Source organism: Aphelocoma coerulescens, chromosome 12 (genome assembly GCF_041296385.1).
Source record: "Aphelocoma coerulescens isolate FSJ_1873_10779 chromosome 12, UR_Acoe_1.0, whole genome shotgun sequence".
Classification (NCBI taxonomy): Eukaryota; Metazoa; Chordata; class Aves; order Passeriformes; family Corvidae; genus Aphelocoma; species Aphelocoma coerulescens.
The window spans coordinates 16,773,878-16,799,381 of record NC_091026.1 but is presented as its reverse complement, the minus strand read 5'-3'; the positions used below and the strand labels follow the sequence as shown (position 1 = coordinate 16,799,381).

At 46.8% G+C, this 25,504-nt stretch overlaps 1 protein-coding gene across 4 annotated transcripts in view; it reads left to right on the top strand.

The window, feature by feature from the left end:
• Positions 1 to 25,504, top strand: part of FRMD4B (FERM domain containing 4B) — a 92,662-nt gene that overhangs the window by 37,602 nt on the left and 29,556 nt on the right. For 3 of the 4 annotated variants that reach the window (XM_069027627.1, XM_069027628.1, XM_069027626.1), the window contains 3 exons: positions 1,856 to 1,940; positions 13,501 to 13,557; positions 14,503 to 14,525. In XM_069027627.1, coding sequence (XP_068883728.1) covers positions 1,856 to 1,940; positions 13,501 to 13,557; positions 14,503 to 14,525 — 165 coding nt within the window. The remainder of the gene's footprint in view (positions 1 to 1,855; positions 1,941 to 13,500; positions 13,558 to 14,502; positions 14,526 to 25,504) is intronic. The other variant, XM_069027629.1, reaches the window with a different exon arrangement.

Genomic DNA, 25,504 nt, shown 5'->3' with positions numbered 1-25,504 from the left:
GGAATCTGCAGATTCCTCTTTTTTCTTCATCACTTCTCATCCCTGAGCTTTTGCTGTTCAATAAGGAAACATGATAATCCTTTGAGATTTTAATTATTGCCAGCTGGCATAAACTCAATCCAGTCACAGAGGTTTTTGGATGGTACACTCAGCTGAAGGGCTCTGTGATGCAGATTGAGGACTTACAGAAGTGTCATTTTAGTTTCAAGAAAGCTGACAGCATCGGAAATAGAAGCAGAATGTGCACTTTATGGTGTTCCTGATTGTGCCTGTCATGCCCTGAACATCCTTATCTCTGTGGTCCAGTGTTCCCCATCTGTACAGGGGTGATAAGAGGGTACAGCTTGTACCATGGAGGAAATAGAGAACGAGGACACAGCTGGAGCAGGGGGCAGTGCCCCCTGTGCCCCCACCCTAAATCCATAGATCCTACTGTTTCCTGCTTTGTACCAGCAGTGACTGGGAGCTGACTCTCTTCAGAACCAGAACTGTCCTGCTGCTGAGGGTAAGTCAGCCACACCTGACCCTGGCTGAAAGAAACTGGAAGTGCAAATGAGGTCATTAGCTGAGGAAAAATCACGTTTCGGTGAAGGTTTTATTAGGCTGAGGAAGGTTTGCTCTGTGAAGGGCTGGTCTGGCAGCAGGTTAGGAAAGGATGAAGAGTGTGGGTCCTGCCCTCTGCTCTGCATTTCTGAAGAGAAACACTCAAGGGTATTTAAAATAAAGTTTAGCAAAGTTGTTGGAAAAAAAAATGTATCAGGTGAGATCAAGAGAGGGTGGAAATACCTGTGGTTCATAGAGTTCATGGAGAAAGGTGAGTCATGGAAATGTAAAACAGCTTTTCAAATGTCTAGGGTCGGCTGCTGGGCTGCCCCTTGGACAGGCTGCATGCCTGTGAAATGGGTAAATTATCTGCAGAGGCGTTCTGGAGAGTGCTCTAAAATTAATTTGATGGAACACGCCATAGGAATGTGAAATATTAAAGCAATTACTATTTAATGTCTCACTTTTCTGAAGTCACAGCATAAACACTGCAGACGTTCCTGACATGTGTGGCAGGTCCCAGCTTTACTGCTCCCTACTCCGTGCTCCGTGCTGCTGCTGGGGACTTGTTCCAATGTCTTGCAAATCATCTGTGCCAAGATGATCATCAGTGCAGTCATTAGGGGATGGAGCTTGAGGCTGTCAGGAGCCTTAAGAGCACCATGGGGCTGTGGGAGAGACTGGCCTGGCTCTGATTGCCCTGTGTTTGTCACCCAGCCCTCCTGCCATCAAGGACAAGGCACTGGGGAGCCCTGGGGTGATCTGCATTGCTGAGGCAGTGGTGGTCCAGGTCTTTGCTTGGCTGCAAAATGTTGTGTCTTCTGCCTAGCATTTGGTGGGAGCATCTGGACCTGGAGCAAAGTTGATGGCTCTGATTAACATTTCTGCTCTCCTCCTGGAAGGAAGGTGGTCCCGCAGGGTTGCCAGCAACCCCTGTCCTCCAGGAGAGTGTTGGACTGGCTTCCCCACCTGCAACACATTTGGAATTGCATTTTCCACTGCTGTGACTTCACCTGCAGAGGAGGGATGGGCTCTGCTCCTGTAGTGTTCTACAGGGTTTTCATCTCATTTGAAAAGGCATCAGATATCTGGGATCTATTGAACCAGGAGTCCCTGTTCCCTGTGTGCTGTCAGCCTGTGATTTCTGCTTCTTCCCTCCTAATAGGCAGGAAATTAAGTGCAGTAGCTCATAGTTCCTCTGTGCTATTTTATTGCTAGAGAACAAAACACTGAGGAAATAAAATTACTTGGGAGGAAGATGAAACGTATTCAGAGAGTAACTCATTTTTTTGGTTCTTTTTTAAATTTTCAGGTTCTACATTGAAAGCATTTCCTTTCTCAAGGACAAAACTACAGTAGAGCTGTTTTTTCTGAATGCCAAGTCCTGTGTACACCAGGTAAGACTCGGAGCTTCTTGTGCATCTCTCTTCTACTGCTGCTCTGCCACATACACAGTCCTGCAAACTTAGTAGGAGCTGTGTCTGATTTCCAAAACTAATTGAAGCATTAAGATCTCAGCGTGCTGACTCTCCTTGCCTTGAATGCTGATGCTTCATGCAAATGGATAAGGCTGATGATGGGTTCTAGTCCTGCTTTCACAGCCCTGCTGTGTGCTCAGTGCTCTACAGTGAGTCTTAAATACTCAAAAGCTTTCAAGTTACTTGAAATCTGGGTTGTAGCTCCCCAGGTAGGCTCTGCTCAGTGGCGCATCCTCCTGCACTCTGCATAGCAAACACTCAAGGCAAGCATCTCTTTACTGACCTTGAATCAACCTTGCCTTACAAAGAAAAGGCCTGTGAGGAAAGTCCTATGTTGTGGATTTGGTCCCTAATTTATTTATTTCCTGCCTTAATTCAGTGAAGTAGTAAAGTAACAGTAAATAGTAATAGCAAATCCTATTAAGTAGCAATCACAACCAGTTGTTGGAATACTTTCTGTATTTACTTTCTGGTTGAAAGGCTTCCACTGTTTTCTTAAAATGTTCAAACTGGTAAAATGCATGTTTTTAAAAGTCACGTCAGGATGTGGTAATCAAAATCTTAAAAAATAAGGTTGATTTGCTGCAGATACACCTTGGTCTGGAATAAGAGTGGTGTGACAGCCAACTTTGCCATGCCCCTATGTGTAGCTGCAATTCAGTGAACTTTACTCTGATGCTTCTGGGATTTTCCAGTTAATGTCAAACTCTGGTGCCCTTTGTTTTCACTCGCAGTTCAATCAGTCTAAGAGGGTCACTTGGTTATTACAACCTTTTCTTGGGAAACAATCCTGTATCACTAACTGCTGGTGGAGCTCAGTGTAGCCAGCCAAAGTTTTCACCTTTGATATGCTTCAGATTTTGGAGGATTCTTATTCAGTATCCAGTATTCATTATTTTATGAAAGAATATAGAAAGTGGTTAATGGCAAAGTTGTGACTGTGCTTTGTACAGGAATTGTTTTCTGAAAGAGTGAGGGAAATTGGTGCCTTTTTACAACATGCTAAAGTTTGAAAGATGCTAGAAGAACTTGGGGCCTCACTGGTTATGGTTATTAAAAAGCAAATCTCCATTTGACATACCTGCCACTTAAAGTGAAGGGTCTTGGCAACTTGTAGCCATCCTTAAATTGCTCCTTAACTGGAGAAGTTTAACTGGACAGATAGCACAAATAACTTTGGAATTGGAAAATGGGTCTGGTTTTGGGATGGAATGTAGAAAATGCCACTGCTATTGAAACAAGCCCTAGTCAATATTAAAACATTTGGGTTTCTCTATACGTGTTTGTGTGTATGTATAAAGCATAACAGAAAGCAAAGGAAAAGAGAAGCATAAAAAAGTTTCAAAAAAAAAAAAGTTTGAAGGCAGGCTGGGTCTTTTTTTACCCTATGGCTTGCAAGGTGTGTGCTCTAATTGTAGGAACCCAAAGTGTGGCTTCCCCATTCCTGCAAGCAAAACTGCCCCAAGCAGAGGGTTTCTGTTGTGTTCAGTTTCTGTGGGCAGCAGAGGGATGAGGATGAGCAGCATCACTTCCTCCTGAGAGAAGGATCTATGGGCAGCACCAGGTGATTCAGCATGTAGCGAAAGCTGGGGAGTCCTGGCTCTGCCTGCAGCCCTCTCTGTGCTGGCAGCTTCACAGCCCAGCTCATGCCTGTGGCTCCTTCAGCAGGAGCCAGTTCATCTACTCTCAAGTAGATTTTAACCTTCCAATTAACTCTTGTAAAAATATTCTGTCCTACGTGACAAACTTAGGGTCAGTCTCTCGGTTTCAAGTAGTCGTGAAGGGCACATGGGGCCAAGCCTCGTCTGTAAGCCCATGGGATGTGGACAGGAACATGCACAAAGGCCCCTCAGATGTGCTTCCACAGCCTGTCCTCTCCCATGGTGCTGCTGGCACAGTTGTGGGCCAGGGAGGGAGCCACGGGATGAGCAATGTCTGAATAGGAGCAGATCCCCAGCTCCATGAGGCAAGTGGCTGATGCTCACTGATGACAGCCAGGAATGTTCCCTGGCATTTCTCAGTCATTAATCCAGCTCCAGGAGGTTAGACCTGCCTCAGCTTGGCTTTTTTGCCTTTCCCTTTTTTTTTTTTTTTTCCCATTTCTTTCCTTTCCTTGCTGCATTCATGGAGTAAGGAAACCCCAGTGTGTCAAAAAGCAGCAACCCAGACCCAGCCCATGTGCTCAGGAGAGCTCCCCAGTGCACAGGCAGTGCCAGAGGATGCCCTGCCAGGGCAATATCCTAACATGGATCTCTGCATGAAGCCTCTGCTCTGTGTGGGTCAGAAATGTGGTTCAGGATAAATGCTGCAATACCTGGGGTGTGCTAAGACCTGTGTGGATAGGATTGCTTAAAAGTCAGTCATGGTTTTTTGCTTTCACAAAGGTGTTTCCCAAGTTTTCACTGTAGCTCTTCCCCATAGGGGAAACCCAAATCCAGGATGGTGCAAATGCCAGATGCTTGAGTGCTCTTGTGACATTCCTGAGCCTGGCATGTGTTGACAGCACAGCAGTGTGTGGGTACCTGTGCTCCCATGGCTTCTATGCTTTCTGAGCAGAGGGGGAGAGGGTGATGCTGCCCTGCCTGTGACATGGGCATGCCAGTGCTCCTGCTGGCATGTGGGACACACCAGGAGAGCCAGACAAAGGCTTGGGTGAGCACAGCCAGCACAATGGCAAAGCTCTGTGCCAGTCCTTCCTGTAGAGGGGATTTATCCTGGGCTTACAAGGTTCAGAGGCTGCATCAGAAATGTATTTACAGTATTTTTGAGATATCTGTGTGTGAAATCCTGTAAGTGGCTGTATCTAATCAAAGAGAATGGAATCCCCCTAAGGAAGTCCAGCACCTCTGGGGTCAGGCTGGAGCTGCTGGGCAATGTGTGCTGGCCACTTTTCTTCAGATGAATAAAAAATTAGAGTAAATAATATAGCATATTAACTATATTCTTAGTTATACAATATATTACAAAATATGATTATGAGTAATAACTAATGGAATCAAAACCTGCATGACAGCTCTGAAGAGAGTGAAGGCTTGCTTGGTGCTCTGCAGTACACAGCCATGATTCTCTTCCTCACCTTTCAACCCCACATTCCTTCTTGCAAATAACTGCTCCTTTCTGCAAATCAGGTCCTGCTTTACCCTGCCAGGACTTGGAGGAATCTGGGGCTTGTGCATTTTGCAATCTCTGTAGACATTTTGGCAAGGAGGGGACGAGATAGACAATAAAATCTCAGCTGCCAAAAATTTATTTCTTTCTACTTCCCACCCACTCCCCCACCTCTGTGCTCTTCTGTGCAGTCAAATCTCCTTTGTGCCTCTGGGAAGTTTGCTGGCATGTGCCAGATTCGTGCATCCTGTGTGACCTGTGCTGTTCTCTGTGCAGTCTCCTCTGCCTGTGAGCAGCTGGGGAGCCAGGGGAGACCCCTCTGCCTGAAGCATAAGAGGGCTGAGACCTCATTTTTACTTTTGTGAAGCCTCCTTTGCATGTGAACAGAGCGCAACATTTGCTGTTGCAGAGTGCCCAGTGCCCCCTCACTGCACAAACCTTGGCATCCAGCTGAGACAGCAAATGCTGCCAGAGCTCTCACCCTGCCCTCCTTTCATGTCAAGCTGCCCATTTGCCCCCTGGTCTGGTGCTGCAGTCTCCAGGCCCTGTCAGTCCTGTGTGGTCCCAGCAGCTGCCTGGCTCCTGCACTCCAACATCCACGCTCTTGGAGCTTGGAGAAGCCACATCCATTGCCAGGAACATCTTGGACCACCGAGCAGGAGGTGGGAGCTGGTGATAATTATATATCCAGGTCTGTGGAAGTGCCTCCCAGTAACTTGGTTAAAAACTCGTTTATCCACATGTATTTTTGGAGAATGCAAAGGCTGGAAGTGCTTTGTGTATATCTGGGCTCTCATTTTCTTACGTGCCTCTCTTTTCCAAGGCTTTGAGTGAGTATCGCTGCCTGAAAACCTTCAGTGGTGACAACTTCAATTTAAAAGCTTTCTCTCCTGTCATTGACTTCAAGAAGCTGGGTTAAGATTTACAGCTGTCTGAAACCTACTGTACAGCTGGAATTTGAGAGTGGAAGCATGGTGCTTGGTTCCAGGTGAAACGGGTATCTCAGAATGGATGTGTTTGCACAGGGAGCTCTGTAACGTGTTCAGTGTGTTATTGCACAGCCCATGACCATAGCTCAGATACTTTTAGGGAGGTGGGTCAGAACTGGTCACGCACATGCTGATGATAAATTTGGAAAGATAAATTAGTCTTTTCTTCTTTTGAAGCAGCCAAGTTTGGAAAAATAACACCCTACTTGGCTAGCAAAGCACTGTCAAGTTTATTATGCATTAGGGCTAACCTCTATATACCTCTGCAGCCATAAGTTTGAGTCTTTGCCAGGCCTTAAAACATGTTCTGTAAATGAAGATCTTGGTCAAGTTGGCTGTGTTCCCTTTTTCCTCCGTGTCTCTGGGTGTTGGGGGGTTTATTTAATTTCCCATTTGTTTCAAGGACTTGTAAGAATTGCTTTAAAAAAAGAAGAAAAAAAGAGAAAAGTTAAAGGAAATGTAAGTTTTCAGAGGAGTCTGTAACTGTGATAGCTCCATGAACAGCAATGCTTGTGAGCACTTGGCAGCCTGAAGATCAGTGCTTACCAAGAAGAGCTGTTAAAACAGACCCCTGGTGTGAGCATGAAGTCTGGTGGGTTTCCAGCTCATGAAGAGCAAAGTGGTCATATATCAGAAAGCTCTCGAAAGTTTTATAATGGATATTTCCTAATTCTTCCCCATCTCAAGGGAGAGGGGAACGTGCCCATGTAGCCTTGTAACACGGTGTAGTCTGATCCTAGCCAAGGCTATTAAATACCCTCTGTCCATTGCCTGAATTGGCTGTTCTGCTCCCAAAGACAGCACATGGAAACCCCAGGTTGAGGTTCAGCAGGACCAGTTGGCCTTTTGCTCCTCCAGGGCTGCTCTCTCCTGTGGATTCTGCCATGGCAGCCACCCCCATGGCCCAGCCTCCATAGCAGTGTGTCAGCAGATGAGGAGGATGGAGCGAGGTTGTGCCTGTGAACAAAATGTGACAGCAGGAGGAGGCAGAACCCCACGCTGATGTAAACTGGCAAATCTCCATGGGGCCCCCCACTCGTTACCCCAGGAGACCTCACATGGTTCTGTGCTGGTGGCTTTGGGGAAGGACTTGGCCACAGTGTGGGTTTAGTGCAGGGCCTCCTCTGAGAGTGCCGAGGTCGATCCAAGGCTGCCTGCTGTAAAGGGTGATGGTGCCCCAGGGACCTGTGAGGCTCTTGAGGAGGTGCAGGTTGTGTTCTAGCTGGGCTGGCCCATTGCATATGAAGATTCAGTTGATTTGCAGCCAGAGTTTTGTACCTCACAGCTCTTGATGTAGTCACCTCCTCCTGAACTAACGACTGGGTTAATTGCCATGAAGAGTCCTGCACCTTTGATCTCCTGGCCACAGAGCAGAGATGCTGCGACAGCTTAGCCTGTCCAGTTGTTTTGTGTGTTGGATATCTCACCGTGATGCTGGGACAGGAAAGTGAAAGGCTGTGATTACATGTTAAGGTTAATGACACTTGCTATGTACCCTGGCTTGCAAACAGGGAAGTCTTTATGTCTTTCCCCCATCCTCTGCTTTTACTCTTATATTAATGAAAAAAAAGTGACAGTAAACGTGTTCCTGTTGCAGTGTGAGTCTCCAAGTAGCTGCTCCTGTCCCTGGAGTTTCATCTAAGCGTTGGCTGAGGCACAAAAGGCAAAGAGAGATGGATGAGAGTGGCTGGCAGAGACAGCAAAATAAAGGGTGTAACAAGGAAACCTGAAGCTGTTCCTCACCACGAGGCACTAACAGCTTTTATTTTCAGGCTGGGTTGGCCTAAGCCTCTGAGGTGGGAAGCAGCAGGTCTGGCCAGCAGAGAGCTGTGTTGGTGTCTGCACATGCGCTGAGCTGTGTTGGTCTCTGCACATGCACTGAGATGTGTTTGGTCTCAGGCTGTGTTTCCTTGTGTGGTTTGAAGGGCTGTGGGGTTCCATGCATGAAGTCAAAGACATCATGGACCATCTAAATGCGGTGTGAGGCCTCCTGAGCCACCCAGGCTGCAGGGCCCCGTGGGGGAAATGCAGCACCGGTGGAAATCTGAAGTGTTCCTCTGAGGAAGGTCAGGAGGAACAGACTTCCATTTGCTCCTTAAAAAGCTTGTATTCTGCTGCTTTTGTGCTTTGCTTTACCTCCCTGTGTTGGAGTCAGACACTTGCTTTGCTGTGCTTTTTCTCAGCTCAGAGTTTCTGTCCTTGGGAAGTGAGTCCCAGTTAAGGTGCTCAGCAAAGCTTGGCACATCTGATGCAGAAGGGAGTGGGATGGTGCCTCCAGTGCATTGCAGGGCAGTGTGAACAGCAGGTGACTCCACCAGGACTGAGACGTAGGTGTGAATGCTGGTAATTGGGACAGGCAATTTAATGCTGGAGGTTATCCATGTGCTGCCAGTGTTTGTCTCTGTGCAGTAATTAATTACCCAGCACAGCCACTCCGACAGGGCGAGTGACAGGCTCTGCCTGACCTAGTTCCTCCTGCGCAGCTTGTGTGGTGTAACAGGTTGTGGCCAACACCCACTGCCCTCCCGAACCTGCCAAAAAAAGCCTTAAACACTGAAAAGCTGCTAGGCTTTCTGCACTGCTGGGACCTGCCAGCCCGTCCTCTGGCTGCCAGGACACACAGCAGGGATACTGCATCCCTGGTGGGAAGTCACCATGGTGCTGGATAAGGGCACTGGGGTGCTGGCACTGCTTTGTTCACTTGTGCTGGGTCCACACCCAGCTAATTGCCTGCTTCAGTTTGAACATCTTGAAGACGTTTGGGTCCTTTCTTTCCCTCTGACTAATTGCACCCTTCTTTCAGCTTTTTTAAACACCTTTCGGTAACCACTGGTAATTATATTCAATATTGTGGCTGTCTTGAGGCTATTCAATCATAGTGGGTGCATTTTTGGGGGTGTCTTTGGCTCATAAAAATTTTTAAGGAATTGGTTTGAGGGAACAGGTGTGTTGGTATCTGAATTCTCAAATCTTCAGGTGAAATGTTTTTGTTGTCAGCCTTTAACCTCTGGAGGTTATGTGTGTTTTGAACAAACCATGTCAGCTTTTACTTCTTGCTCTGGCTCTAAAGAGTTAAACATGACAGTTCCTGTGTGTTGCTTATTTTTTTAAACCTGCTTTAATCTGAGTTTGCAGCCTAAAGATTTGCCTAACACAGTTAATGCTCATCTGACTATCATCACTCTTGATCTGAGTTTTCATGAGGATTTCAGACTTGTATCTCTATGGCAGTAAATTCTAGTGTTGTTGCTGTGTCTAATGAGGGTTCACTGCTCCATTCACGACCGAGCTTGTGATTTTTATCACATTCTAAGTCCATGTCTATGCAGCAAAAGACTTGAGCTGCTGTCTGAACTGGGGGCTAAACTCTGCACTGAAGGTTGAGTTGGTCTTTACCAGATGCTGAGATAGTGACCTACTCCTGCTCTGCAGTAATCACCAACCAGTTTGGACACCTGCTGTAGCCTTTTATTACTCTGATGTTTATCAGGATGACAAAAGCCACCACCTGAATCCACTGGACCAAGTGCAGGGTTTAGATAGCCAGTGGTCTTTTGGCTGAATCAGTCTCACTGGTTAAAATGACTGGTCCCTGTGCAAACTCTAATCTAAAAATATCAGTTTCATCCCCTCCCTGGAGCTGCAGTCACTAGTCTGTTTAAACTCATTTACATCTCAAATGTAGAAGACTCAGATTCCATTATCTGAATGACATACATCTACTTAACCTCGTGCTGGTGACCCTGTTCCCACTTGGGATAAATCTAGGAAAACCTTCCATCTTCATCTTCAGCACGTGGCTGTGGGAACACTGGCTGCCCTGGCTCTCAGGGCCCCCCACTTACTCACTGAAGTCTCTGCTTGAATTACCCTGGCAATGGCAGGCATTGCAAATTAATCTTCTTACAGTCATTTTCCTCATCTGTTTTTGAAATCTGACCTTGCTGATAAAGCAATACTGAAACAGAAACCCCCATCTTCCAACCTCCAGGCTGAAGGATGATCATAAAATCAAAATATTGCCTGAGTGAGTGGGGAGAGTCATGGTCCTGCACTCCAGAGTGACACATATCACTGTCTGGATTTGTGTCAAGCCAAGGCCTGTCCAAACTCCATGACAGCCCAGGGCAGAGCTGGATTACATTACAGCAATGGCCAGTTGGGAAGCCAGATGGCAAATAATGTTATATTATGATGAAAAATACTTCCAGGCTCAGAGAGAATTGTCCAAGACACTGTCACTTGGAGAGCATTAGTCTGTCAAACACAGGCTGAGCTGGGCTTTGGCATCCTTTGCTCCAAATCCTTGCTTGCTACTTAGCTACTGCAGGTCTTCATGGCAGTCTTTTCACTCCCTTGCATCTTTTTTTCTGTGATTTTAGTCCCTTTAAAGGGTGGGTTGTTCTTTTGGTTGGTTGGGTTTTTTTGTTTTTTTCCTGAGCCTTGCTTAGAGTGGCCCCACTCTCCTGCCACTGTTGCTGTGTGGTGATACAGGATAATAACTAGGGCTGGTCTACCCTGTTCTGAGGTTTGCAGCAGCTGGAGAGACACGGTGGCAGCCCTGCTCCTGGGTGATCTGTTTGTCCCCTTTGCTTGGCCAAGACACCTGCAACGTCTTTGAGAGTTCAGGTTAGGGAGGACTCTCTTACCTGTTCACTTCTTTACAGCTTCTAAGCAAATGTGTTTGAAGCTGAAGGCACTGGCACATCAAATCCCTCACTCTGAAAGCAAAGACTGAAACTTCATCACCTAGAGAAGCCAGTCCTCCTCCATGCTCTCTTTGGTCTCCTAAAACCCTAAATGAAGTGGTTTGTGGGATCCCTGTTAACACTTGTGGCCATGTCACAGCAGCCAGTAAAGTGACCATAGTGTCTAAAGGCCAGTGTCTAGGAAAAAGTAAATAAACACAGAAGAGCAGCCTCGTAATTACTATTGCTAATTAGCTAATGGCTGTGAGGTGCTTTGAAGATGAAAAGTGAGGAGGTGCTTGGCTATTAAGTCCCAAACACCCCTGTAAGGCCAGCAGCAGCTCTTGCTGTGGGTCAGCAGAGACTCTGCTGCAGCAGCTCATCGAGTGCTGCCAAGCTTATCTGGGAGCCAGCAATAAATCGAGAGGGCTTTGGAGAGTTAAATCTCCTCGTTTCTTGTAGGCTTAAAAGGCAATGAGCCGCATGTAGCTGATTCTGCCTTGGGGCAGGGAGATGGTCTTGATGAGCTTTTAAGGTCCCTTCTGGCCCTGTTTTCCCTGATTTTGTGATCCAGGGACAGCTTTGCCGAGCCAGATCTCACCTTTCCTGCTGAGCTGAGGTTCTCTGTGATGGCATTTTCCCATGTCTGGATTCTCTGCCTGCAGGACAGTGTGGTGCAGGGGTGACCTGATCTCCCGTAATCCTCTCACCACCACAGCTGCCCTCAGAGGCTGCTTGGGCAGATGCAATTTAAGCTTTCAAAAAGCCAGCTCAGACCTGCATGACAAAGACTAACCTGATACAGACCTGGAAGTAACAAAGTGCCTGAAAATGGCACCTATGTGAAGAGCTTCTGGGATGCAATCTTGCCTCTTTTCTTAAGCATCAACATGAAAGAGATCTGAAGGAAGGATGAACTTCAAGCTGTTTTTTTCTCTTAACTTGTGATGCGCCCCTCCTCTCCTTCTAATAAAATATGTCTGGGAATTCTTTGGAGGCTACTCTGCATAGCTGTTGCCACACCTGTTGGGAAGGGGAAATTCCTCTTGGTCTGCCTGTCAGAGAAGCCTGGGGGAGTGCTGCTGCCAGAATGTTTTATTGACAAAGCTGGCAAAAAAACTTCCTTTCCATGAAAATTGAATTATTTGTTTGTTCACTTTTGAATTTAGGCTCTGTGGGCCAGACCTGCAGTTGTGGTAAATTAGCTCAGCTCCAGATGTGCCCTAATATATTTCTAGATGTCATTTCCCTGTATCTGTATGTAATTCTGTAGATCTTCCTGCTGCCCTGGTTTTGGCATTATTTCAGCTTTCGGTCTGCTTTGTCTCCTCATTCAGCCAACAGATCCTGGGGACTAAGGATGTATTGGAATCTCAGTGTCAGGAGGCAGGCATCATGTCCACTATCTCCATTTGCAGAAGGTCAATAAGAAAAATTTGTGTTCCTGGGCTGCTTCATAGGCTCAGTTTTGTGCTTTACCCACTGTTTGCAGGATGCAGGAGAAGTAAAGGCTGCAACTGTCAGTACATTGCCTTTACTCTTCCAGTGTCTCTGCTGGTCCCAGAGTAGAACCAAGGGCAGGGGTTTTCCTGGTTGAAAGTTTGCACTTAAGCTTGTAAGCAGGGGAAAAAAACCGGGATCCTTGTGTAGTTTTGATGCTTTGGCACCTGTGGAGTTTCTGAGTACCCCAGTGGTGTTAGGACAGGGCTGCTTTTGCAGTGGGCTCAAGGCACAGGAGATTTCCAGCATGGGGTCCGTGCAGTTTTTTCTGAACAGTTCTTCCAAGTCCACAGGAGTTCTAGAGCACTGTAGGATGCAGACTGAGCAGGACAAAGGACTCAGTTATGCTGTCCTTGTGATTAATCAGTATGACTGCTTTAGCATCAGAGGGCTGTGTACCACCATCACAACAAAGAGTGAACGGTCCTAAAATTATAAGCAGTAAAACTCTTTACCAAGAGATGATGTAGTTTCTTGGTCTTCTCTTGGCTGGGACAAGGCTATCCCAGTGGATAGATGCACCCAAGCTCAGCTTCTGTGCTTTGGAGAGCACTGAGCTAGGAAATACCTTTTCTTCTAGATTGAGTCAGGGGTTTAGATCTTGTCAAATACAATACTTGTCGAGCTGATAATGTGCTCCTGGGTGCCATCCAACCATGTATCTGCCATGCCCCATCCCTGCAAGAGTTGAATATCAGGTTGGACAGAGCTTGGAGTAACCTGGTCTGGTGGAAGCTGTCCCTGCCCAGGGCAGGGGGCTTGGAACCAGATGGTTGTTATGGTCCCAAACCCAACCACTCTATGATTCCAACCCAAACCAGTCTCTGATTCTGTGACCTGTGAACCTTGCCCCGAGAAGGGTGTGCGCTTCGAGCCATTAAAAACCCTTCGTTGCTGCATGGCAAGGGCTGGCAGTGTGCGGGACTGTGTCCTGGTGAGCTCGGGTGCAGTCACACGGAGCAGCATCCCGTGAAATGCAGTAACAGCGAGATTCGTAAAGAAAGCAGGCGGAGGGCAGGGCTCGGGGTGGGAGGACGGGCTGTGCGGCGGTGTGCGCGGTGGCAGCGGGGGGACACGGGGCGGGGAGCGCCGGTCTGGCAGCGAGAGCCGGCACCGCCTCCGCCGTGCCCCCTCCCCTCCTTCCCCGCGGCCGGGCCGGGCGCGCCCGCTCACGCTCTGCTCTCTCCGGCACAGGGGCAGATCGAAGTGGACAGCGAGACCGTCTTCAAGTTGGCCGCCCTGGTGCTCCAGGTGAGTGTCTCTTCCCGGCTCGGTTTGGCTCAGCACATTCCCGTTCCTGGGGTTTTCTCCCCACTCCATACGGACAAGCCCCCGCAGGGTTGTTGATGGTTTCCGCGGCTAGGGAGTGGAGGGGAAGCTGGAACACAGAGGAGTTACTTTCCTCATAGGCGAGTAAGACAAATATTTATTTGAGGAGTTTTAAATTGAAAGAGTAAAACCTCATCAAGGAAAGTCATTTATCTGGGCAGGTTTCCATTCAATTTATTACTTACACCAATTTAAATACATTCCAGAGATCTGGGAAGAAAAGTGTAAATATTGCAGCTAAATCAGCTGTATTATGCCTGTGAATCTTCTTTTCAGAGCATATGGTTTTGATACCTCTGTTATGTTGAAATATACAGTGTCAGTTTTTCCCTCTCATTAATCTAGTTTTGTTGTACTGAGACTTAAGCTCCAGTTATTTGCCGCTTTCTATGAAATAAAATTGTGCCTTTAAAATATTGGGGGTTTTCCCCTGTTGCACTGTCAATGACAAGGTGCCCCAGCAAAGCTGCAGCAGCTTGATCTGCCTGAACAGTTGTTTTCATCTCGAGTGAGCACAATTCCTCCCAACTGCTGACTGTACAGCCAACTTTTGCCTGGATGAGAGAGGAAGGAGAATTGTATTTCACTTCTTGTGCAGTAAAAGCGACGTTTGATTTGTGATGTGAAATTCATCCCCATTTTGGAAGCAGTTGTATTTATGTTGTAGGTGGATTATCTACAGCTGGGAGCAGAGGGGCCAAGTTCAGCTCTTGAGCACATGCAGGCAGGCTCCGTGTTTTGCAGGGAGTGTGGCGGGGTCAGGATCTGCCCGCAGAGCTGTGGGAGTGGGGAAGTGAACAATGCTGGGAAAATCGAGGGCTTCTGAAGAGATCATGTTTTAATTCTGTCACTGTTTTTCAATTGTAGGAAGCTAAAGGGGACTATTCCAGGTAATAACATTTTCCTTTCTAATACTGGTGTGCTTGATGGATGTGTTTTTCTGTGTTGGCATTGTATTGCAAACAATCACAAATGGGGGTAAAGTCCAGCTGCGAGCAGTGCCCAAAGAGAGTGAAATGTGCTGCTGGGCTGGATAAAATCTGAGTCTGCAGGGTGAGTAATGCCTTTTGTGAGCAAACTCTGAGTCAAAACAGTGTTTCAGGCTACCACGCTTTGCTCCCCTCCCAAATGTGGGTGCTGAAGTGGGAGAAGGGGAAAGCTCCCACACTTCCTGACAGAAAGCCTGTGCTTTGCCAAACTTTTGCCAAGGAAGCTGTTGCCTGTGCTTCTGCAGAACTGTGTTTGGGTCCATCTGGGTGACCTTGTCTACAGCCGTGCCCGTGCAGTGGCAGCACGTGCAGGGACGTGGGGCTGTCAGCTGCCCTGGGGATCAATGAGCCGTGTTCTCCTGCAGCTGCCCCAGGGCCTCTCCCTCCCTGCACTTGACCCAGCAGTTGTGTTGTGGCTGATGGGGGACCCCCTTGCTCCGCTTGAGCTGTTCAAAGCTGCATCATCAGGTTGGGCTTCCCCTTGAAGGTGCATTTTACCCAGCTCTGATTGTGATAAGGGGCTGTGGGGAGCAGGTGGGGTCACACTTGGTCCTGCTGGAGCCGGGGGAAAGACCTTCCATTCGAAAGAGCTCACCAAACAAACAGAAGTTCAGAAGATTGGCTTTGGTCATGTTAATATTTTACTACTTGCTGAGTTTCCATATGGGAGGAGAGGTGTGTTTTACACTTTAGCTACAACAGCTTTGGAGAGCGTTCAGTACAGACCTGTCTGCCCAAATGCAGAGAGCAAGTCACGTTTGACTGCCAGAATGACTCTGCTTTCCATTCAGGGGGCAGCTGTCAAGTCAATGCTAATGCCCTAGACCCCTTCCCTTCAAATGCCTGTCCATTCTCTGCTGAAGGACACGCTCTGTGAAGTCCATCAAAGTCTCCTCCTCAGCGTGCTGTCACACCTGCAGGGAGAAAAAGATGTCTTTGACCAGCTGGCTGGGCTGGCTGTGCAGACCATTTCTGTTCCCATCCATGCTGTAGACCTGCTTTGTGATCCCCAGTATATTGCTTATACCTGTAGTGTGCTGTGTTTTTCTCTAGGAAGACCCCTCGTCTTGTCTTATCTCACAGGGACACCCTAAGCTTAGCTCAGTTTAGGCACAGATAACCAGAAAATCACTGCTGACTCCACCATAAGTAATTTGTTAAGCTGTAGCAACTCGTGGCACATTTTTCTTGATTCTCAAGATCAGGGGTTAAGGTTAAAAACCACTTTAGAGGTGAAAATGTGGTTTAAACTTAACACTGCCTCCTTATCATTTGCCGTAAATAGGTTTGTAAGTATGGCTTCTCGAGCCCAAGCACTGTGTCTGTGGTTGTTTCCCATGGTTCCCTGGACACGTTGCAAGGAGTGGATTGCCCATGATTACCTTCAGAAGTATGTAAAGAAAATTGGAGGGAAGAGCATTCTGCTACAAGAGTGATTTCCAAATGCAGCTATTCTCCTAAGAGTTGCATGGAAACAGCTGCAGCAATTGTCTCCTCTGTTAAACTGAGCATATGTTATGCCCCCGTAGCAAATGAGCATGGCCAGCTGTCCCAGGCCCAGTGAGCACACCAGGAGCGAAGGAATTTCATGTCACAGATCACAAGTGGTCCTTTGGGCCAGTGCTGATAAAGCACTGGCTTAATTACCAGCATATCTTAATGACGATACTGAAGGACTGGCCTCTGCTGCCCAGCTTGCTGTGGTGCTCAGACTGTCCTGCAGCAGTGCTCCTGTGCAGTGTGATTTGCTTCCCTTTGCAATGCCTTTAGTGTGTTCTCTGCTCGCTGCCATGTGGCCATTCTGCTTTAAATCACCTTCTGGAATGTGGCTCTTGCACCACTTCTGCTTCCATGAGAACGTGCAGGTTGGTTTTTTGGTACTGGAGTAGTGCTGAATGATCGTGGGTAAATACAGGAATTGCCTGAAGTCCTGGAGATTAGCTCTCTGGAAGTGAGGATTGGGCCAGTCCAGGCAATGCTGGGGATCTCTTCCTGCCTGATTTTTCACACACATCCCATAGGCAGCTTTTCCATGGGGATACATCCTGTGGTGGGGTCACTGTAGCATTCCCGCTGACGTCAGCTCTGTACCAGGGCCTGAACATATCAGACTCCTGTGGTTCTACAGGAGCCTCTTTCCCAATCCACTGCTCGCATTCTCAGATAACGCCCTGATGGCAGGGAGCAGCAGCCTCCTGAGAAACACCCTCCCCTGCCCCATGCTGAGTGGGTGAGCACATTCCTTGGAAATCTGTTTCTTTTCAGTGAGCAAACCTGACACGTGGGCGATTGGAGAAAGTGAAAAACTTTTGATTTCTACACCACAGAGGTCACTCTGGAGGGACTTTGCAGTCTGGTAGCACTGGCAGCATGGGAATACCAGGGACTTCGGGGTTTGGCCCTTGCAGGTGCTTTTGCAGGACCCCAAGGTCATGAGCTGGGCTCTTACAGGACAGGGGTTTCATGGAATCATAAAATGGTTTGGGTTGGAAGGGACTTTAATGATCATTTAGTTTGTGCCTTATTATTTGGAGAGAGGCTTTATGTGAGATGAACCACCCAAGTCCTGCTTTGAGAGGACCTGGTTTTGAAGACATCTTTATAAAACTTAAGTACATGCTTCAAAATTGCACCCGCAGCATGTCCTGGTTTGGACAACTCTGGATTCTCAAAGGCAGCCTAGACTGGCTTTGGGACACAGGAGGAATGAGGAACAAAGGTGGCAGCAGACCACAGCCAGTGTAGCTCACCATGTACCCTTTATTTCCTTTTCCTGTTTACCCAACTGGTGATCCCAGCCAAGAAAATTCCCTGCTGTGTGTGATGAAGAGGATGTCACAGGGATGGTCAGTGAGCTGGGATGGTGTCAGGGCTGCCCTGGGCAGAGCAGTTCCTCTGGACAGTCCTGCAGCTGTGCTGTCCCCAGGAAGGCTGGGATGCTGCACATTCCTGCCCCTCTGCCTTCCTGTGCAGTGCTGGGCACGCTTTGCTCAAGAGGAAGGATGTAACACTGGCTCGTGTTTGCTTTTCACGACTCATCCATGGCTTCCAGTTGACTGCTCCTCTGTTTAAGCTGAGTTCCCAGCACTTTTCACCCAGCTCCTGCAATAGGAACCCCAAGCAAGCATTAGTCATTGATTGGAGTTTTGAAACTCTGCGTGCGTTAATTGCGTTCCTCCACTCTCATATTTGCAAATGAAACAGAAAAATCTGCAAGCCTGATTTTACGAAATCTTGGTTTTTAATCTCTATGCAAAGGTTTTAGAAAGAGAATATGATTCAAATTGCATCTTCCGGCATGGCTCAGTTTTGGGGGAAAAATGTACATATTCTGTTTATTTTAGGAATTTTATTTAAACTTTAAAGAAACTTAATGTTTTGGCAGTCTGTTAATTATTCATCTTGTAAATATGCAACATATAAAGTCTGGCCTCCTTGGGAAATAAATGATTTAGCTGTATTTAGTTTACAGATTAAGCATTTGCCCTCGAAAATGCTGTACAATACTCTATACTTTGTAGCTTAATGAGAGAGACAGTTTGTAACTGAGAAGTCCTAAATGCTGTCCTAGCATTGGAAAAATGTTTATTAAAATCAGATTAGCTACAGGGACTATATAAGGAAAGTGACTTGGGGAAAAAAAAAAAGTAGTTTATTTTCTGACTGATAATCTTGGACCGTATTTTCCCCAGTACCATTTCCAGGGCTGAAACCCAGCCGTGCTCCCTGAAAGTTAATTAAATTTCTGGAGGAGGGCTTCTATTTTCTTTAAATAGCTGACACATTCGTTTTTGATTCTGGCCTGTGGGCTGCAAAGATAACTCCCGACTGGTATAACATAACACAGACAAAATAATGAATTCCTGATAGCTGACATGTGCGAGGCACCGGGGTTTATCGTTATGGGGGTGATAAAGGCAGTTTGTAAAAGGAAAAGGTTTGGGTGAGAGATAGCCCTGCAACTGAGGCTATGGAGTAATTGGCTCAAAAACTCCTGAACTTTAAAACTCTACTGAGAAAAAAAAGTGGAAGTTCTTGATCTAGGTGCAGAAAGTAGTATTAACAATTTGCTCCTAATTAAAACTGAGTGCTCAGTGTGAGATTTTTGGGTAGTGTTTTGTTGGGAAGCTGAATGTTTTGCCAGGCAAACTGGAAGATCTCTTGGTAGAAAAGAATGTGGGAAAGATAACGTGGGCAGTGCTAGAAAATAGCTGTTGGAAAGAAGTTAATAATTGTCTGATAGCAAAGCACCTGCTCATTCTACTGCTAACCTCAAAATTAAGGTACCCTGAGGAACAGGACACACCTGAGGTCTGTTGGTGGTGGCTTGTCCAGCCTGATTTTGGGAATCTTGTCAGGTTCACGTGACCAAAACTCCAGTTGTGGCCATGTCCAGGACTGGGGTTGGAGCAGGAAGACAAGTTCAGGGATGAGTTACAAGGGGACATCTCATCTGGCAGCCAAAGACTTGAGCCCAGTCTGGATCCTCTTTCAGCCCCAAGTATTCCCTCACACCTCTATCAGTGAGTGATACAAAAGAGCTGGTGGGTCACCAGAGGATTCACTCTCAGAACATCCATCTGGTGCCTGTCATACCAGCACCATAGTTCAGTTTCTGATGTTCTTTTCCATGCAATGCACTTTTGAAATGCCCATGCACTGATATCCAGCCTTTTTCCAGGCTGCCCCCAGCTGCCCGTGGGCTGAGTCTGCCTGGCTGTAAATCAGTGCTCAGCACTGGCGCTGCCTTGTGCCCCTTGTGCTCCTCAGCCCTTGTTTGCCAAGTGACTCATTGTGTGTTTTGCCTTTCAGCTGTGACTCCCAGCACTTTTTCTTTAAATACCTGGTGAGGCACTGGCTCTGAACCATTAACTCTGTCTCGGTCAAACCCAGCTGTGTGCTTTCCTCAGCTCCCTCTTTTTCAATAAACAGCTAATTTAGGACAAGACGAGCAAAAATCTGCTTACTCGGAACCTGTTAGTTGAGGGGTTGATTATTTATTTCGCTTGGTTTGGGAACATCTGATGAACCAAGGTAGCAAATAAGCAAGTTTAGGGAAAGTCTCATGTTTCGTATCTATTTCATACAGTGATTCATACAATTCCCCTACTGACAGGTATCAGATACCCACTTTCCCAAGAGCTTAATTGAATTTTATATCCTTTTCAAAGAAAGCTGGTTGAAGAGTACAGTGATTTTTCTCTATCAGGGTGAAATTTTTTCTTTCCTTGGTGAGCCCTGCAGGTTTGCCATGAGGAACAGGAGCCGAGGAAAGGCAGCAAGCAGAAGGGAGCCAGGCAGGGAACTGCTGAGCTCCATCTCCCTCAGCACTGAGGCAGCAGTTGAGAAGGAAACGTTGTCTTCTCCTGGTGTTTTATTTTTCATGCAAACCAGATGCAAATACCAAAAAAAAGTACTTAGGATGCCATTTTTTGGATAGACTTTTCAGAGCAACAGGGCTTTTTCCACTGGCACTACTTGTAGATTCATCCAGTTCATGGCAGAGCAAAGCATATAGAGTCTGCAGTGATGTAATTTTAATGGTTTTTTTACAATTTCCTATTTTAAAGCAGTTCTGTAAGGGCTGTCAAGGAATTAGTATAGAACACTTATTATGTAGCAGATTAATTAGGTGGAAGCACTGTGGGTGGAAATGAGCAAAAAGGATTAGAAGAAGAGGGGGAAAAAAAGGATGTTTGCAGTAATTTAATAACCTGATCTCATGGGATTTACTACTTGTATATAGCAATGTAACTGTTAATATTCACACACAATTATGGCAGTTTGGTAAGGAACAGTAATTTTTAGATTTCATATGCATGATGTTTGTACAGTTTCCAGACGGGCAGAAAAGGGGTTATTGTGTTTTGTCCTCTTTAATTGTCCCTCCACAGTACTTTTCTTTGGTTTTTCTTTTTTTTTTTAAGTACTTTTGACTCAGAGAGCAGAGCTAGAGTGGGTACAACCCAGCCACCTAGAGAGGTCTTTTGTGTGTGCTCTGCATCCAAAACAGATGAGAGGCAAGACAAGCACGGTGCCAGGAAATTCATCATCCCCCAAGTTGTCTCCAGTGCAGGGGAGAAGCTGTCACAGCTGTCAGGCTTGGAGTAGCATCATGACATCCACAGCCATAGGTGTAAAAGATCTTTCCCCTTGTCCCTAGAAATTCCCTTAAGTACAGGTTCAGTATTAAAACACATGGCCTTTTCCTGATGTAAAAATCACATTTAATGGGTTTTGCATTATAATATATTCACCTCCTTTTTGTTGAATATCTGAAAAACTTTTTCAGGTCTACAGGGAGTTTTTCCAGTCTTGCACCCTCATCTGTGAGCAGGAGTTTGGGCTCTGGTCTGATTCCTAACAACATCCTCACTCTAGAAAAGCAAAAGTAAATCTCTGCTTTTGCTTCCCATGGTGGCTGAGATCTGTCATGTGAGGTGTATTTGGTGCTTTGAGGAAATGGAATGACAGCTTTTCAACCTCAGTTTTTTGCTTTTGCAGATTTGTCAGGTCTTTATCATTATTTGGACACTTTATTTTTCTTGTGGTTCCATGTATCTCTGTATCAGCTGGGCTGTGATAACAGGCTTTAAACTTTGCTACTGTACTCAGACATGCTAAAAACCCACAACTAATATGGCTAAGCTGACTTTTGTGTGAACAGGAAGAAAGTATGAATGTTAGAAATAACAGTCTGTTGTTGTGAGGAAGGGCTTGGGATCCTTCAAGCGTTGTATCAACTGTGAATATCCATCTTTGCTTGGCAGTAAATCCCCAGGTAAAGCAGAGCCATTCTGCTTTTGTCTGGTCTGTTAGGGGAGCACTGCTAACATGTGCTGTGGGTATAACCAAGCAGGTCTTTAAACATGGATCTGTCACACCAGGTCTGTGGGATGGGATCCACCACCCATTGTAGGTAGTAGGTCCAAGGACCAAAAGGGTTTGTGTCCAGAATATTCATGTTTCACACCAAGAGCTGTAAAAGAATTTAGGATTTAAATTCCTAAATCATGAGGATTTAGGGCAGCTCCAGGTCACAGATTTTCTCTAGCCACGAAGAGCTGCTTCCTTGGCACCCTGTCCCTTGTCTGCAGAGTGGAAGATGTAGCAGTGCCTCGTCTGTCAAGGTGGCTCTGGGAGCAGCTCATGTTCCCGTTTGTCTGCTCACCATGTCCTCACATGGAGAAGTGTGTGCATACAGCTGACTGGAGAAATGTTGCATTTTCCTTGGTGTTCTTGGCCCATCTTCCAAAAGCCAATGTGTGTGGTCACCAAACCCCAGCAGATCAGTAGGTGCTGCTGCTCTGCCCAAGAGTCGGGCAGTGCTCGGGAAGCAGAGAAGTTGGGCTCAGGGAGCAGGGCTGGAGCTGGTCAGGCCTGGGAGTCTGAGGCTCTGGTCCAAGTGTGGGGAATGGTCGTCCAGTCCCAGCCACACTTTGTGTTTCGTGCAGGTCCCCCTTGAGCTGTGAAACTAAAGCTGTTGCTGCTGCACAAGGTGGGAAACCGCAGCATAGCCACAGCCTAAATGTCCAACAAGCTGGGGTTGAAAAAGCCATCTGCACTGCTTATCAGGGTCCTTTTCACAGATGGGGGTGGAAGGCTCTTAAATGCCCCTTCAAATACCTCTCTGAGCAGGCGGCTGCTATCTGGTGTTCAAGTGGCAGCCTCTGCAGCCCTGCCCCCGGCAAAGCTCCCACTGGCTGCAGGGAAGGTCGGGCTCTGGCAGTCCTGTACCAACGGGAGCCCCTTGTTCATGGCCTCTCCACATCCTGGGTTCCCTTCAATAGACAAATAACTTTCTTGAGTGTGCCAGCAGACCATAAACTGAAAGGTTGGGAAATGATGGGAAACGTCTGGCATTTGCCACAAAAGAGGATTTGTCGGAGAGCACATTTCAAAATCTTGCTGCCAAGATCCTGCTGCTCTGGCATACTCAAAAGCTGCTAAATCCATCGTCTCTCCCTGTACCTCCCCTGCTCTCTCTTCCTTCCCCCCTTTTTTCTCCTGCACTTTTAACCCTGCTCATTTTTTTCCCCTCCACTGCCTCACTGCTTGCTCCTCACACCTGTTTCTCGTGGTACGTCGAAGGGCAGAGCAGCCTCCATGGGAGCTTGAGGTTGCCACGCTCTGCCCTTCCATTCAAAGCCTACAGAACAGGCCCCTGTTGCTGAAGCAGCCCAGCTGCAGTGATGGTCCATGTTGCTGGTTCTCATCTGTGAGTGTGAGGAATGGGAGCACCCTGGAGACCTTTGTGATGTTTGCCTGAGTCTGGTCACTTCAGAAAGTCACTTTAGGACCAGGCTGGGGTGTGGGCAGCAGCACAGGATGGTATTGTACAATTTGGTGCAAAGGAATTTGGTGGTCCTTCTAAAGAAATAGGGCTATTACTGACATCAGCTGAATAATCTGACCCTCTGAAACCCTTGATTGTCAAACTTGCAAGTATCTGCTCTAATTGCGTGTGCTGTTTCAGAGTATTTCTTTTGCTAGCTCTAAATATCTTGAAGAGAATGAGGTGACAAATCCTGATGGAAATGTTTTGAAGCATCTTCACGATGTAGGGTAGTAGCATATCATCCTTTCACTGTGCAGCTCCACATTTCCCTGTATCTCCTACGTAATTCTCAAATTTGCTGGTATTTAGGTGTCCATGAAATAACTTTCAGGTTAATTTTGAGAGGCTGGTTGACATTTTCTAAAGGCAAGGTCACTCTAAATTCTACCTGTGCTATGCCTAAAATTCATTTCAAGATTTAGCTGAACATCAGATAACGACATTCAGAAGGACCCTGGAGTGACTTATCCAATGATCCTACAGCAGTACAAGAGAAAGTATTTCTGTGAGGTCAAGAGGCTCCAAGAATAGAGGAAAATTGCTATACAAAGCACTTTCCCTAGTGATAAATTTGTACCTTATAACATGTTATCAACATAATTCGGCAGAGGCAGACACACCTGCCTTTGATTTAGTCAGTTAAGAGTTGTCTGAAGTCCTGTCCTCATCGAGTTGTTAATATTTACAAAGGATCTGTGGGCTGATAAGCTTCTATGCTGTAGTCCAATATATTGCTTTTGCTGCTGGGTGTGTCACTTGCTCTTCATGTTTTGTTAATCTCATTAACCACGTTTTACTCCATCTGAGCTCTTACCTGCGTTAGCAATGGGCATAAGCTGGTTTTTGACAGTGGGTGCAGGGAAATGCCAGGGCACCCATTGACAAATAGTCCTAATTAGTACAGTTCTGTAAATCTTTGCCTGGCAGGGAGTGTTGTATCATTCCATTAGAAGCTGTCAAGATGTACTTTCTGGGGCCATAAATATGTAACTCTTCTTTAATTTTAAGTAACGTGCTCTAGGCAGAGCATGCCACAATAGTCTGGCTTGGTTCCTTCATGGATTTCTGGTGGGGGTTTTAGCAAGATGCCTAAAATTTCACTGTAACATCAGCAGATTGTAGGAAGCTCCTGAGATTGGTCCTGTTTTGCTGCTGGAGATAGTTTCAAGTGGGTAGTCGTATTGATAGTCTGGTACATGATTAAGTATTTTTATTTGTTATTTTAGAAGCAAGCTGCCTTCCCTCTCCATAAACCTGGCACTGACGAGCAGGGTGTGCTGGGGACAGCATCTTGCCCAACGTTTGATCATGTTGGGACAGAGAATTAATTATGGGCAGTACCAGGAGTGCAAGTTGAGGTTCGGCGTGAGTAGGCTCTGATGCAGATTTTCATTATTTCCATTTGCATTGCCCAGATTGATTCAACTTCTTCTTTGTATCTGCCAGAGAGAAAACTCCTGTTTAGAGGGTGGAATAGGAAGGAAAGGGTCTGTCTGCTGCTTTTGTTTAATTCTTCTCCATAGTGGAAAAATACTTGAGATGAGAGTTTCCTATATTCTCCTCCTGGGGAATAACAAACCTTTTGCCAAAAACTGTTCGGCCCCATTGACTCTGGGCGGTTTTAAGTTTATGTATTGAAATTATGCCAAAAACCACCAGTCCAGAAACCCCTTCTGTAGCAGAGGTCAGATTAAATGCAAGTTGGGCCTCCCTGTCCCAACAGCCACGTCCTCCTCCTGGTGGGAACCCACCATGGACATGCCAGATAGAGCACTGGGTGTTTGGCTGGCAGATAGTGTGGATGGTGGGAGATCTGGAGCCGGGGCTGTCTGCCCTGGGATTGCTGTATCGTCTGGTGATCGTTGTGAAACCAAACAGGAACAGGTCATAATTCAAACCGCCGCTCCTGCTATCTGGAGTTGTCACCTCTGGGGAACGGCTGGCTCTCAGAGGGCTTGGGAAAATGATCCTGAAGGTCAAGGGGAGACTTGGTTGCTGCAGATGAAGTGATAATGGACTCTGTGGAAGGAGGGGGAGGACCGTTTGAGGCTTTTATTATCCCTGAAGCTGTGAATCATCCCAAATGCTAATCCTGGGGCGTGCAGTCAGCAGATCCAGGCTGCTGCGTGCCAGCCTGCACTGTCTGAAGGCATCCGGCGTGCAAGGAGCTGTGCCCTGTTTTTCCCAGGTCTTTTACATTTTTCTAGGATTGTTTCATGCTCCGTCTTACAATTATGCAGGGGGAAAAAAATCCTCATGTTGCTTCTCAGAGAGTTTCAGGCTTTATAAGTCCATTTTGATGGACTTCTCCCAGTGCATGTGGATGGGATGGTGTGTCTGAACCTCAGGGTGTGAGGTTGGGTCCCTTCAGGAAGACAAGTCCCAGGGGCCAATCTTACCTCATAAAATCAGTGTATTCTCTGCTATTGCAAGAAATTGGATGGATATGTAGGTTGGCAGAAGAAGAGAGAAGGCCCAGCTCTGCTGTAAGTTGTCACAGCTCCGTGGCCTCTGCCTGCTGACAGTCTGCAGCAGGGCTGTG